Below are 16384 nucleotides of genomic sequence, written 5' to 3' on the forward strand. Positions count from 1 at the left end.
AGTGAATAGTACAGTAACAGCAGTGTGTACTATCTACAAGATGCACGGCTAAAATTCACCAAGCCTCCTTAGACAGCAGATACCTGGGAACACCACCACTTGTAAGTTCTCCTCTGAGCTACACATCACCCTGTCTTGGAAATATATCACCATTCTTTCAGTGTCACTGGGTTAAAATCCTGGAACTCCCTTCCTAAATGGTATTGTGGGTCCACCTACAGCACGTGGACTGCTGTTGTTCAAGAAAACAGGCCACCACAAGCATCTCGAGGGCAATTAGAGATGGGCAGTAAATGCTGGTCCTGCCAGCCAAACCCACACCCTGTGAATTAATGAAAAACAATTGTTGTTGAGCCCTAACTACCGTTGAACTGAGTAGCTTAATTAGGCCATTTCAGGGGGCAGGTTAGAGTCAACCACATGATGTTGTTCTAAAGTCACATGTTTAGAGTGCTCATGGACCAGATGAGTTTTTAGATCAATCACTGATCATTTTGATGGTCACCATCACAGCAAGTGACTTTCAGATTGCAGATGTATTAATGTCCTTCAAAATGCACCAGTCTCCCTTGTGGGATTCAGTCATGTCCCCACAGCTTTAGTCTAGTTCTCTAGATCAACTGCCCACTACGCCACCATTGCCCCTTAAATTAGAAGATGATTCATGTAACTAAGCAAACCACCTCATTGTAAATAATTCTACCCTTTTATGTATCAGACTTAGGGTGAGGACAGAAGCAGGATTGGATTTGATGCCACAAGTAGTCAAATTGCTCAGTCTCTAGACTCACCAATGAAGGACAGTCAGGTGGACGAGGTACCAGAGTCTTGGATGTACATCTTCACAAGGAATCAACATTCCAGAAGGTTGAGGATAGGAGGAGGATGAAAGAGAGAAGTAGGAAAAGCTGAATATTGCAGAGGGATTGAATTCCATAGTTTGAGATCTAATTAAACAAATTAGGAGCCAATGTGGTGAGTCTTAATTACAACTCAGTGAAGAGAGGAGGAAAAGTGTACGGTGTAGAAGATTTTGAGGTAAGTGGACAAATTTTACAAAATAAAGAACAAGAACCATAGGTTTGCTGATAAAAAAGGAACAGCAAGAAAAATTATGGAAATAGAGGGAAGTGGAGAAAATGATTGAAAGAGAGAAAAAAAAAGAGTGAATGTGGGTGGATATTGAATAACAAAAACAGAAATTGCTGGAAAAACTCAGCAGGTCCAGCAACATCTGTGGAGAGAAATCAGAGTTAACGTTTCGGGTCGAGTGACTCTTCCTCAGAACTGAAAAATGTTGGCTTTTCTGCAGAAAGTAGGGTGCGGGGAGAGGGTAAGGAATAAACAATAGGTGGAGATGGAGCCCAAAGAGACAATAAGAACAGTTGGACAGACAAAGGAGTGGATAGCGATCAGCCTGGGAGAATGAACAGCTGCTCATGGGGACAGTTAGTGGCTAACAATGGGGTTGAGTGTATTAGCATGGCGTATAGGGATTGGGCATTGCATAAACTGGGCAGAGATAGCTCATGCTTACATGGAATGGGTAAACACTGGGATTACACTGCTGGTATGCAATGAAAATTTGGAATAATTGACAAACTGATGCAATGTGGGTAATAGGAACAGGAGGAGGTCATCAGAGGTTGTGCACCTTGTTAATTAGATCATAGCTCAACTGTATCTTAACTTCCTGTATTGGCCTGGTCCCATGACCCTTACCCAACAAAAATCTATCACTTTCAGTTCTAAAAATTTGAAGGCCTCAGCTGTTCTGGAGGGCTGAGTTCCTGAATTTTCAGAAGATGCAGCATATTTTTCTTATGATCTAATGTCAAGGAACTAGATCAGAGAAACAAATGTGAAAGCTGAAGCGAAACAGGAAAGGGGAAAAGGGTTACCACCGTCATAGAACAAGGCAGCCAAGAGATCCAATGTTCACAATATTGAAGTATTATCCTTTGTTTGAACTCAGCTCATTGACAAAGGGGAGGTGATGGCCTAGTAGTATTATTGCTGGACTGTTAATCTAGAGACCCAGATAACGTTCTGGGGACCTGGGTTTGAATCCTGCCACAGCAGATGGTGGAATTAGAATTCAATAAAAATATCTGGAATTAAGAATCTAATGATGACCATGAATCCATTGTTGATTGTCAGGAAAATCCCATCTGGTTCACTAGTGTCCTTCAGGGAAGGAAACTGCCATCCTTACCTGGTCTGGCCTACATGTGACTCCAGACCCACAGCAATGTGCTAGACTCTGAATTGCCCTCTGGATAATTAGGGATGGGCAATAAATGCTGCCTAGCCAGCGATGCCCTCATCCTGTGAATGAATAAAGGAAGTCCCACAAAGCCAATTGACTGGCTGCAGGAAGACCTTAACACCAAGAGCTTCCATTTCTACAATGCATTTAACAATCTAAAACTTCCCAATGCAAAACTTTGCTTCAGGAAGCAATATTTGACATCCAACACATAATTAGAGGTGAGTACAGATGACCGAAGAGTTAGATTTTAGAAAAAGTTAGAAAAAGAGTTAGATTTTCAAGAACCACCCTACTGGGGGAAGAAAGAGAAAGTTTAAGATGTTTGGGGAGGCAATTCCAGAGTTTAGAGCCCCAGAGGCTGACCTACCATTTCATAATGTATTGGGGGGTGTTCGGTTAGCTCACTTGGCAGGATGGCTGGTTTATGATGCAGAGTAACACCAACAGCATGGGTTCAATTCCTGCACCAGCTGAGGGTCTATGAAGGTGTCTCCTTCTTGACCTCTCCCCTCACCCTGAGGCATGGTGACCATCAGGTTAAACCACCTTCAGTAGCCTCTCTCTAATGAGAGAGCAGCCCCTTGGTCTGGTAGGACTGTGATAACTTTTAATGTATTCAGAGCACAAACCACTTGAGTCCAAAAATAATAGGCATTGTCAATGCTAAATTACTGAGAAATATTTGTAGCAGCTGGCAAGAAAGGAAATTCAGACTTTTCTTTTACATTTATAAAACATGCATTTTAATGAGAAAGGACAGTGCTCACTAACCAATGGGGCAGATGTTCTTTTCTTTGACCGTTCTTCTAAGCTGGACCTCCTTTCAATCAGTCTCTGAGATCCAAATTCTTTACCAAATGACAAACTATGAATTTCTTCAATGGCTTGCTTTTTCCTGTCTCGAACACTGTCTGAAGGAGAAATCTAAAGTGTAAAAAAAAAACCGGTTATGACCAATCAGCAATCATCAAACTGTACAGACCATAGGAGGTCCATTTGACCCATCATATACCACTTTGAATGAGCCAGCCCTACCACCCCTCCTCTTTATCTTGACATTGCCTTATCATTCATCTCCTTTTCAAGTATTGATCAAATTCCCTTTCGTAAGTTATTATCGAATCTGCTTCCACCACCCTTTCAGGGAGTGCATTTCAGGTCATAACAACTCACTGTGTTTAAAAAGAAACAGAGGCTTCTCAATTCCTCCTTGGTATATTTGCCAACTCTTAAAAAATCCATGCTCTCCAGCAAAAGTAAACTCAATTTCTCAGGAAGGTAGAAGAAATCTGAACTCTTGAACAGGTTTAAAACTACAGATTAACAACAGGTGCAGCTCAAACTAAAAGGTTTAACAGCTTAGGAGCAACTTACTGCAGATGCTGGAATCTGTACTGAAAACAACGAATGCTGGAGGTCACAGTGGGTCAGACAGCATCCATGGAGAGACAAAGCAAGCTAACATTTCGAGTCGAGATGATTCTCCATCAAATCTCTGATGTAGCTCGCTCCCTCTCCATGGATGCTGTCTGACCCGCTGTGATCTCCAGCATTTGTTGTTTTCAGTGTAGGTTGAACAGCTTCCTGCTTCTTTCAATTTCTTTTCTCTTTATATTTTTACAGGCATTAGAGGCAGTGGTGACAATTGGCTTACTGATTATTTGGGAAACAAAAGTAAAAGGTGAAATCAGTGTTCATAAAGTGGCAGCAAAATCTAAACAGGAAGAAAATACCAAAAAGGAGCTTAAAAATCTCCAAGTGTTCCTCTCATCAATTCCTGTACATTCAGGCAGGTGCCGGGCAAACAAAGCAGAGACACGATGAACAGAACGTTTTCTTTACACAGAGGGTAGTTGTGATCTGGACCATTCTGCCTTAAAAGGTGATGGAAGCAGATTCAGTAAAAAAAAAGTTTCAAAAGGGAATTGGATAAAAAATACTAGAAAAGTCAATAAAAATTGTGGGGTTGTAAGCAAAGGACAGATACAAGTGGTACTAACTGGTTGTTTTTTTTTCAAAGAATCAACACAAGATGAAAGCACTCCTTTTGAACTGTATGATTCAACGACAATGGCATTTAAACCATGATTGTGTGAGCTCAAGTTCAGAACAGAACTACTGAGAGAATGCTCATACTGCCACCTGGTGTAAGCTTTGTGTGCAGTAGAGGATACTTGGCCCATGAAGAGTAAAAAAAACATTTTGGTGTTTACATTCCAATGTACCGCAGAGGACAAGAATTCATATTGTTACAGTACACATGGAACATCGGAATTTCACCTATTACCTAGGTGCACTTACAATAGCTGTCCTTTTAAAGATTGCAATAACTTCTGCTTCATGCCATGAGTATTGCACAATGTTGTAATCAGTAGCCTTTTTGTGAAGAAGGGTTAGATAACATCACTCAGAGACTGCAAGAACTGCAGGTGGTGGAGTCGGAGATAACATTGTGGAGCTGGAGGAACAAAACAGGTCAGGCAGCATTTCTGAAGAAGAGTCCTGAACCGAAACGTCAACTTTCCTGCTCCTCTGATGCTGCCTGGCCTGCTGTGTTCCTCCAGCTCCAGTCTGTGTTATCTAGCGTCACATCTTGAATAGCCCAGCCCTAAGTTTATGTCTGCTCATTCCAGACTCTGTTCCTCCCACATCAAAGGATATAGTCTTTATCTGCCTCATCAAATCCTTTTATCAGCTTAAAAATCTCAATAAGACAGTATCTTAATCTTCAACACTTCTAAATCAATACATCTTCTGACTTTCCACAAACAGTGCACCAGGGAATTTCAACAGTACATTTTAATGAAATGGTTTCAAGATAGATTCCATAAACCAAAGCCCCTCACCCACAGGTTCAAACCCACCAGGATGGTCTTTCCAGACGGAGAGGCCTGCAGTGCTGAGCTCATAAGGTCCCTGAAAACAGCCATAAAGCAGTAGATGCAGTTAATTAGTATTTTCTTCGCCGCCTTGTTAAACTTCTGAAGTTCCTCTACTAACTGGCCATTCAGTGCTTCATAATCCTTCTTTGCCTCATTCAGTTCCTCCGCTGCCCTCTTGTCTCTCACACTTTCCGACTGCTTGAGGCAGCTGACATAATCAAGCAGCTTGTCATAACGCTTCTGTATGAGTTTCTGAGGAGTCGAAAATAGGACATGTAACGTGGCAAGTGGGACCACAATGAGCCTCTCCAAATGATCTTTCTGAAATGATAAAAGTGTAAGACGTTAAGCTTGGGGTTAGAGATAGATCCGAGCAGATTTTCTGCTGTACATTGACTCCCAATCTGGCAGCATCTCATTTTTAAAAGCTTCATCCTTGCGCTCAAACACATCCACGGCTTCATCCATTCCCACCTCTATAACCTTCTACTACCCCACAACCCTCTGAGATCTCTGCACACCTCCAATTCTGCCACCTTCCATTTCCCAAATTTTTATTGTTCCATCATTGGGGGAAGGTGATGGTACAGTGGTATTATCGCCGGATTATCCAGAGACCCAGATAATGTCACCAGATTGTAGAATTTGAATTCAATAAAATGCTGGAATTAAGTGGCTGATGAAACTATTGTCAATTGTCAGAAAAAAACCCATCTGGCTCACTAATGTCCTTTAGGGAAGGAAACTGCCATCCTCACCTGGTCTGGCCTACATGTGACTCCAGACCCACAGCAAGGTGGTTGATTCTCACATTCTGGGCAGTTAGGGGTGTATAATAAATGCTAGCCTAGCTAGCAAAACCCACATAAATGATTTTTTTTTAAAAATCGACAACTATGCCTTCATTTGCCTGGGCTCTAAACTCTGGAATTCTGCCTAAACTGCTCCATTTCTCAACCTCTGTCTCCATTCCTTAAAACACAGCTCTTTGACCAGGCTTTTGGCCATCTGCCCTAATATTTCCTTATGTGACCCACAGTCAAACTTTGTTAACAATGCTCCTCTAAGACATTTTACTTCGTGAGAGGCAGGGAATCAAGAAAAGATTCCATTTGAAAAATGTGCCTTTCCTACAGAATCATTGAGGGAACAGGAGAAGCAGAAATCCTTCCTCACTTGCCCCTTGTGGAATCTCTGGGTCTGTCTGGGACAAGATGGGGTGGAACAGCTTATCAAAGCCTCCTCTGTCTTGAATTTTCAACTCATCATTCATGGGATTTGGGCAGGGCTGGTTAGGCCAGCATTTATTGCCCATCCTCCAATTGCACTTGAGAAGATGCCTCCTTGTACTGTGTTGGTAAAGTGACAGTGCTGTTCCAGAGGGAGCTCCAGTATCTTGACCCATAACAGTGGAGATAATTCTGAGTCTGGGTGGTGTGTAACTCAAAGGGGAACTGGCAGCTGGTAGATGTTTACTGTATATTCATTGTGTTTTAATTGTATGTGAGTATTAGCTTGGGATTTCCTTGAGCTTCTACAAATAGATGTAAAAGAAAACTTGGGTTAGGATGTGCATAATGTGCACCTATGTGGATGAGTACAAAATTACAACCTGTTCTCAAACTGGCTTTCTGGAATAGGACAGTAGCTGCTGTGCTTAGTCTTTAAGGCAGAAGAGGTTGTGGGTTTGGAAAACACTGCTGAAGAGGCAATGATGAGTTGCTGCAGTGTATCTTGTAGATGGTACACACTGCTGCTACTGTGCATCAGAGATGGAGGGTGTGATTTTTGAAGGAAGTAGATGGGCTGCCCGGTCAGGTAGGCTGCTTTGTTCTGGATAGTGTCAAGCTTCTGCCCATGAAATGCCAAGCCTTTAATTTGCTCTTAAAAGCAGCAAACATACCCACACAATCTTCCCTTTTCCAGCTTATGTAATTGCTCCACATAATATATTAGGTTAATGTACTTTACATATTGGTGCGCGAGTATATAAGCAGCATAGATAAGGCAGATAGGGGAAAAAAAACCCCTTCCACTGAGCTGACAGATCAATAAGCAGGCAGCGTACATTTAAGTTAAAGTACAAGAGCTTAAGAGAGAGTTTAAGGAAGAATGTTTTCAAATCAGGAGGGTGGTGGGTATCTGGAACTCACTGCCTGAATGGATACTCGAGGTAGAAACTACCACAACATTTTAAATATACTTAGATAACCACTTGAGGTGCCACAGCATGAAACGCTACAGGCTGAGTGCTGGAAAGTGGGATTAGAGTAGCTCGGTACATGGGGACACAATGGGCTGAAGGGCCATACTGTAAAACTCTATAACTTTACAATGCAATACATCAATCATGGAGGTTGGTTAGCTCAGTTGGTTGGGGTGGCTGGATTGTAATGTGTAGTGATACAAACAGCATGGGTTTAATTCCCACACTGGCTGAGATTACCATGAAGGAGGCTCCTTCTCACCCTCTCCCTCAGATGAGGCGTGATGACACTCAGGTTAAACCCCCAACAGTTGACTCTCTCTAATGAGGAAACAGCCCTGTGGTCCGGTTGGACTAACGGTAACTTTATCATCAATTATTTTGGTTTCCCTCTTACTGTACGTACCCTCTCAACAGCTGGAGCGTCCTTCCTGGTGAGGGAATTGGTTTAAAATTCTCTCCAAATAGGAAACTGAACATTTGCACCGGGGCAGAAGGTGTTTTGCTCAGGGAAGCGTAGATAACAAAAATTAAAGTTGCCATAGGACTTCTCTCTCATTTGTGAGAGGTGACTGGTGGTGGCTAACCTGAGGGTCAGCACATCTCAGGTGAGGTTGAGAAGTTTCAGAACCTCCATGGTAACCTCAGTTGATGCAGGAATTGAACCCACACTGTTAGTATCACTCAAACCAGCCAACCAACCAACTAAGCTAACTGACCCCTTGGTGAGCTAACTGACTACTTACCCCACTTATGCTCAGTAGGGGGAGGAATTTAGGAACCGTAAAACGTGGCCATTCAGCCCATCAAGCCTGCTCTGCTATTCAATGAGATCATGGCTGATCTGATAATGAGATAAACTGGATAAGTAAGCTTCACATAGTCAGGAAGGAGAGATCCCATCTAGAGTGAGACAAAGCCCAAGTGAGTATATATTTTGAGGAATTTGGAGGAAATGTGGTAATTCAGTGCAGAGGGAAATGAGGTGCTTTTTTTTGATTGCTTTTCTCTGGCTCATAATTTGTAAGTTTATTTCAACAGGATAAATTGAAGAACAGAATTAGGGCCCAGCAGAAAAGAATGACATCACAGGTAAACCATAAGTTCATTGGTTGGTGATAGCTACTAGTTTGACTGTCTATGATATTTACTTTCAGTGTGAAAGTAACCCAAGGGAAATATTTACAGGCTACAAACTAAAAAACCAGAATGAAATTTTTAAAAGTCAAATTAAGAACTACATCATTAAAATAGAGATGCAGGGCCTGGCAATGTGTTGTAACTGCATGATGTGGGAGTTGGGGGACCCCACTGTGGTTCAGAGTGAGCACATCTAAAGCAAGTGTTGTTGCTTGAGAAACTCCGGCTCAGAGTTGATGAGCTGGGGACTGAGCTTCAAACTCTACGACACATCAGGGAGGAGGAGAGTTACCTGGATACAGGAGGCAGTCAGACCCACAAAACTAGCTCATATTCGGTCAGCGGTTAGGGACGGGATGGTGTGACTACGACCGAGGCAGGTAGAGGGATCTGGGAGGTAGTGCTGAAGGAGCCTCAGCCCTTGAGCTTGTCAAACAGGTTTGAGATTCACTCTCCCTGTGTGGATGAGAGTGGGGGCTATGGGGAGGATGTGCAAACTGACCGTAGCACTGTGGTGCAGGGAGCCAATCAAGAGGGGGAAGAAAAGAGAAATTTAATTGTAATCAGGGATAATATAGTCAGGGGAACAGACACCGTTCTCTGTGGCCAGGATTGAAAGTCCTGAAGGCTAAGTTGCATGCCTGGTGCCCTGGGTTCAGGATATCTCATCTGGGCTGCAGAGCAACTTGGAGTAGGAGGGGAAAGATCCAGTTGTCGTGGTTCACAGAGCTGTCAACGATATCGGTAGAAAGAGGAAAGAGGTTGTGCTGAGGGAATATGAGCGGTGAGGGACTAAATTAATAAACAGAAACATAAGGGTAGTAACCTCTGCATTACTACCTGAGCTACAAGCAAATTAGCACAGGGTTAGCAAGATTAAAGATGTAAATGTGTGGCTCAAAAATTGAATTCATGTGACATTGGCACCAGTTCTGGGGAAGGAGGGAGCTGTTCCAATGGGACAGGGTCCACCTGAATCAGAGTTCTGGTGAATCACATGACTATGGCAGTGGAAAGGGCTTTAAACTAAATAGTTCAGGCAAGGGTTCATTTACCTGGAAAATTATGGAAAAAGTTAAAGGGGGAGGAGTCAGCAGAGGTTATTAAAGTTTCAAGAACAAGTAATAGGACAGAGAGTATGGAAGGGGCCATAAATCTAACTTCAGGCGCAGCAGATAAGGGAATAACTATGGGAATGGGAACAATCAACACAGGACTGAGGGTGTTGCACTGAAACACACAGTATATGAAACAAGCTAAGTGAGTTTTAATATAATTTAGTAGTCAATTATTGTCACTTGTATCTTTTTACAAAAAAAATACAGTGACAAGTGTTTAACTCACCATACCACTGGTGCCTATATCAATAAGAGAAGGCATAGATAAGAAAAAAATTGAGACCAACTCCTTCTTAGTTAAGTTAAATTAACAGCTGATTGAAATTGGCAAGTACGATGTTGTGGGTTTCCACAGGGACAGGAGTTCAGGACTGGGAACAATATACCCAAGGATACATGTCCTATCAAAAAAATGGGCAGATGGAGAGAGAGAGTGGGGTTGCCTTGTTAGTAAGGAATGAAATTAAATCAATTGCAAGAAATCATACAGAGTCGGGAGACATACAATCTGTGTGAGTAGAGTTAAGGAACTGCAAAGTTAAAAAAAGACCCTGATGGGAGTTATGTACAGACCTCCCAGCAGTAGTCAGGATGAACGGCAGAAAATAAATGAGAAAATAGAAAAGGCATGTAAGAAAAATACAATTACAATTACAATTATCATGGGTGACTTCAATATGCAGGTGGACTGGGAAAATCAGGTCGATAGTGGATCTCAAGGAAGGAATTTGTGGTATTTGCGATAAGGCATTTTTGGAGCAGCTTGTGGTACAGCCCCCTGGGGAGCAGGCAGTTCTGGATTTGGTGATGTGTAACGAGGCAGACTTGATTTGGGAGATTAAGGTGAAGGAATGTCTAGGGTTCAGTGTCGATAATATAATTGAATATACCCTGCAGTTTGACAGGGAGAAGCTGGAATCAGATGTAATGGTATTGCAATTGAGTAAGATAAGTACAAAGACATGAGGGAGGAGCTGGCCAGAGTTGATGGGAAGGGGTGTCTAATATGGAAGACGATGGAGCAGCAATAGCAGGAATTTCTGGGGGTAATTTGAGAGGCACAACAGAAATTCATCCAAAGGAAGAAGAAACATACTGAGAGGAGGATGAGGCATCCACAGTAGACAACGGAAGGTCAGGGACAGCAAAAAAGCAAAAGAAAAAGCAAATATTGTGATGAAGTTTAGTGGGAAGCTTTTAAAACCCTGAAGAGTTTGGATGAATTTCCTTTGGATGAATTTCTGTTGTGCCTCTCAAATTACCCCCAGAAATTCCTGCTATTGTTGCTCCACCGTCTTCCGTATTAGGCACCCCTTCCCATCAACTCTGGGATTAATAGCAAAGTTTTTAATTCCTCAAAATTATTGAGAAACTTATCAGCCATGATTGAATGGCAGAGCAGACTCGATGGGCCGAATGGCCTAATTTCTGCTCCTATGTCTTATGGTCTTATTACTGTGGGGTACTATTTTTATTATTATTATTCCCTTATCTGCTACAGAATCAAAGACTGAAATGGTCAGGAGCAGGTCACACACATACAGGATTTCCCGCTGCCTGGGGCTATTCCTTGTGGTCTAATTGCAACACATGCACTTCAACAAATCTCTCCAGAATCACTACTATAACCTTATAAGTCAAAATTTTTCAGGAAAACAAAGATAAAATGAATAATTTTATAAAGCTCCTTGGAGTTTTGTATTGGACTTTGCTCCCAGCATTGTTCAGGAGATTAACCTTTAATTCCCAGTGACTTTAGAACATTCCAGGAGGATCTGGCAGCTAAAACATGAAGAAGAGTCTCAGGTCAGATCCAGTACTTACAAAACTGTCAAAGGATTGTTGATAGGTCTTCAATTCCTGTAGAGAGTCACAGTTGCTGTTGTTGCAATCCTGCAAAATTCTTTGAAGGCTGTGCACATTCTGAACGGCCAGTAACATACCTTCCTGAGCAAGAAAAGAATCGACAATAATTATCAAATATTAGGAGAGAAAACAAAAGTAATGATAGTGAGCAAGGGGCAAGGTTAGAATGGAAATCCTGACAGAGAGAGGAGCAGAACTTCCTCAAGGAGGGTATACCTGGAAGAGATGTGGCAGTGAGTTAAACATGAAAATAAACTGAAGAACTGCAGATGCTGGAAATCTGAAACAAAAACAGAAATTGCCAGAGAAACACAGCAGGTCTAGCAGTATCTGTGGGAAGAAAGCAGAGTTAACGTTTTGAGATTGGTGACTCTTCATCAGAGCTTGTTTTATTGTACAACAATAATATTCTTTGGTTCAAAACGTTTTTAACAAAATAAGGACCAAGATTGAAAGATGGACTAGACTGTGGGGAGTGTATGCTAAAAAACTTGACAGCAACTGAATCTCATATATTAAGCCCTGAGTTCTGGGATTTGTCAGATTTGTGGAACTGATCACCAGCAGTTTGTGATTTCTGTCAAGCGCTGCCACCAATCCTCCTTTCTATAGAGATTCCAAGGGCTTGTTTGGTCAACACTGGTCAACAGTAAACCAAGAGTGGACTGAACCAAGAGGCACTTGTCTTAACAACAAGATGTAGTTTATTCTATGAAGCAATAGGTAATGAGTTAGTTAGACACGACCAGCAGCCAAGGATGACCCATCAGGATCTACAGCTGACCACAGTGTTCTTGTGACATAGTGGCAGTGTTCTTTCCTCTGATCCAGGAGGTCTGGGTTCAAGACCACCTACTCCAGAGGTGTGTCACAACATTCCTGAACAGAGTGATTACAAAATATCCCTGTAGAGCTGAATTGCTGGTTTTTCCACTCAACACAATGTGACATCATTAGATCAGGTGGAGTCTAATACATTCTGCAATATTAATAACTTAAAAACTATTACATTATACATCACCCTGCCCAACATTTTCTCCATCCACCCCCTCCATATACATTCAGGTACATAACTACGTATACATTTACCACTCCCACACCAGCCCCAATCATGGAAGATGACTGCTCCATCAAAACAAATACCGTCTTCCTTGTGGTATCCTGGATTTACAGAGCTGGCAATTTCTTGTTTCTAACTACATCCTAAATGGTAATTTTTGTCTGGCTTCAATGGAATCTCATGAAGTGTATTTTCACTTTTTTTGAGTGAATCATTATTCTCGATCTGCTGATATGCCTGTGTTGCAGCATGTAAATTCATATTATCACCTTGTTCAGTAGGTTAGGCATCTCCATTCACTCACCCTCTGTGCATATCTTCCTGGTGAACTCAACATTCCTTGGCCACTGTCCTGGAGGAGTGCTGCTTATGTAGTGTTATCTTTGTCATTGATGCTGACTATTTCTTGAAAGACAGGGGTTGAACTTGAATTTTTGAACTTTAGCTTTTAGACTTGTGTTGATTCATCAACTGGAATCAAGTTCAAATCTGCTGTATCAGTTTGTTCAGTGTCTTGCTTTGCTGTCTCTACAACCTCAGCTAAAGATTTGTCAATGACTACACGTGGGTTGTGCTGTTCATTTTTATTCTCAGAATTTGCTTCTCATGACCAACTTTGCTGAATTTTATCTTTTGAATTGTTTTTAATGCTGATAGAATGGAAAACATTTCCCTGCAGTCCTGTGAAGTCTGCTGACAGTGTGAAACAATTCTCTTATGCTAACGTAGATAATTTCAATAGATTCCTTCTTCCTTTTGGGTTACATCTGGGAAGCCCAACAATATCTTCTACCCATTTCATGCACATGTGCACATTGACCATAAAGTCCTACCGAAGCATATTCATACAAAGCTCTGCCCCCCAAGATCCAATAACTGAAACTTTCTTGATGAAATTTTGTTGAATAAAATGTTTGTTTGGTCATCTCTCATTTTATTCTTAATACTTCTCCAACCTCATAGAAAAGCTTATTCCACACAATGTGTAAAATTTATTAACGTTCCAGTCTCCACGCATATTTCCACAGGTGAAGACACAGCTCAGTTCCTTATAACTTACATATAAAACAGGTACTAAAAGTGGCTGTCATTCTACAATTACAGTCACCCAGACAAAGCTGGGGAAAGTGTTGTAAATAATCAACTCGATAACAACATCGGCATTAACCTGAATGTTTTGATGGTAGCAGGAAGTATTCTTTGCACAAAGTCTCACAGCCTTCTCCAAGTTTCGGAATATTTTCTCCTCTCTATCGAATGTCTCATCTTTGACCTGTAAATAACCAAATACAGTTTACAGTTTATGCAAACACACACAAACATCTGTGCTTCCAACTGGCCAATAGATAAGCCATTACCATTTCATTTACACGTGTTCAGCCTACTCCGTGGCAGATAACATTTGCAAGTCAATTTCGAACGATCAAGTGGTCAGGGGTGGACAAGGTGCTGTGGCCTACCAATGCTTCCCTGTCACCAATCTGTGCAGTTTCAGCGAGTTAAACTCCAACAGTGTCTGCAAGCAAACTAAGACCAGATCTCTGCTGGGTTTGTCCTGCTGGAACGGGAGCTGATGGTGGTGTCTGGGGCATGGTGTGTAACGTGTGACTCGGGCAAGGTGACTATGTGTCCGGCTCTGACTTGATGAGGATTGCCGTGGGACATTCTCCCAATTTTGACACAAGCCCCGGATGTTAGTAAGGAGGATGTAGCAGGATTCGACAGGGGCTGTGTTTGCAATTGTGGGTTCCAGCGCTTAGTTTGGTGCGAGGTGGTCTGTCCATTTCAATTCCTTTCTTTAGACTTTGCAGTGGTTTTGATACAACTGAGTGACATGCTGGGCCATTTCAGAGGGCAGTTAAGAGGTAATGCGGTGGGTCTGTTGTAGACCAAACTGGGTAAGGATAGCAGAAAATGAATGAATCATTACACGGTCACCATCAGACTAGCTTTCAGTTCAGAGTTTATGGAAAATTCAAATTCCACCACTTTGCCATGGCATGGTTCAAACCCAGGTGCCCAGAAATATCCCAAGGTTCTGAATTAGTAGTACCATTTTAACTACGCCACTCGTTCAGAAACAGGACATCAGAAATCTGGATGCAATGAAGAGGGTGAAAGTCAAACATGGTATTTGGGATAGTTGGGAATAGTTTGGAATTGTTGGGAATAGGTTGGAATTGTTGAGTCTGGGGTATGTCAAAGCCAAGGATAAGGGTGTGTTTTCTACAGCACACAGACTGAGACAGAGACAGGCAATATTATAGAGGTGGAAGTAGGCAATCTTGTGACCAAGAGGATATGGAGTCAGAACTCAGTTGAGGATTAAATTGGTCTAGTGTTTAAAATGCCCTCAATATTAATAACAAGGAAAATACCTGCAGCTCCCCCCAGGTGAGGATCTTCAAGTGACTGGTGACACGGTTGGACTTTTTCCTAATTGATCGAATGTTCACCTTGGACAGCTTGTCCCTTAGAGACTCATCTTCATCACTTTTCTTGTACTTCATCACTGAAGAAATAAGATGCAAGTGAAGCAAATTAGTCCGATTGCAGAAAATGTTCATTGTGGGGGCCCTCTTCTGGTCCAGTGGTAGTGTCTCTATCATTGGACCAGGATGCCCAAATTCAATCTGAGCTACTCCAGAGATGTGTAATAACATCTCTGAACAAGTTGGCTAGAAAAAAGAAATGTTGAATGTGTGTTTTGTAGAACGGCTTTTGAAAATTTAGCTCCAGGACAATGTAGTATTGGTGATGTCTGGCTCTCTGATCCTCTACTCAATGCTTGACTCTGCTGCCTTTACACAATTGGTTCTATGTGTTTACCTCCAGAACGTTTGGTAAAATTTCATCATTGTTGAACACATATTGCAGGTGAAGGGTAGAAGCTATATAGCAGCAGTGTCTCACACTATTGTCTGCTTTGTTCAAATCTAGTTAAGTCTCTGGATTCTTAGGAGTCACGTCTAAAGTTGGAATCCAAAGTACCCACTAGGTTGCTTATGCCTCAATCTTCAAAAGCTGGTCTTCTGATTTTGGATTCATTTAACTAACTATCAGAACGAAAGCCAAATGAGAATTTTTAATTCATAATTTCATATTATGTCATAGCTCATAAAAATGTAAACACAAAAAGACCTAAACTGCCCAGTCTCCAATGGAACATCACCCGGTCCTGGAAAAGTCAGGATCCAAAGGGTGAACCTGCCCACCCCTCCCAAGGTTAGAACACAGCGTTACTCTCCAAGTTTTACCATTATCCTACCCCATGGTTCAGTTTAAAGCATTGCCTCTTCTCCTTGAGGTATGGCATTGCCTTTCCTCCTGGGATGTAGTTGATCCAAAATTTGCATTTGTTTCCCAGCAGAAAGGGCTAACCCTACACTCTCTTTCTCTAATTGTTTAGATTTTTAGTCAGGTTACCTAAGAGCAAAGTTTCAAATGTATTTTACAGTGAACTGAATTATTTTCACAGCAGCTTCTACAGGGTCAACCTGTAACCTTTATAAATTTACAATCTAGAGTGGGAATGTGGGTGTGGATATCTGGAAAACATGTGGGGTCTTCCCACTCATGAAGACTGTGTGCCAACCCTAGTCCAAACCAGGCGGTGTGGTCAATGGGAGGTGTGAGAAAAGGAGGTAAACATGGGGGATAAAACCAAGGGCAGCGGATGCTGGCGAAATGAGCAGAAGCTCTGTGTTTCAGAGATAGCAGGAACTGCCGATGCTGAAGAATCTGAGATAACAAGGCGTAGAGCTGGATGAACACAGCAGGCCAAGCAGCATCAGAGGAGCAGGAAGGCTGACGTTTTGGGCCTAGACCCTTCTTCAGAAA

General features: G+C 42.0%; 1 protein-coding gene across 1 annotated transcript in view; it reads right to left on the bottom strand.

Moving 5' to 3' along the window:
- Positions 1–3043: 3043 nt before the first annotated feature.
- arhgef38 (Rho guanine nucleotide exchange factor (GEF) 38) overlaps positions 3044–16384 on the bottom strand; it is a gene marked incomplete at both ends in the record, with an annotated part of 21598 nt that continues 8257 nt past the window's right edge. Inside the window, 5 exons of the mRNA XM_048593139.1 lie at positions 3044–3196; positions 5137–5475; positions 11443–11565; positions 13713–13817; positions 14923–15056. Of these exons, the coding sequence (XP_048449096.1) occupies positions 3044–3196; positions 5137–5475; positions 11443–11565; positions 13713–13817; positions 14923–15056 (854 nt within the window). The remainder of the gene's footprint in view (positions 3197–5136; positions 5476–11442; positions 11566–13712; positions 13818–14922; positions 15057–16384) is intronic.

This window comes from Rhincodon typus, unplaced genomic scaffold, assembly GCF_021869965.1.
Source record: "Rhincodon typus isolate 14 unplaced genomic scaffold, sRhiTyp1.1 hic_rhity00002394, whole genome shotgun sequence".
Classification (NCBI taxonomy): domain Eukaryota; kingdom Metazoa; phylum Chordata; class Chondrichthyes; order Orectolobiformes; family Rhincodontidae; genus Rhincodon; species Rhincodon typus.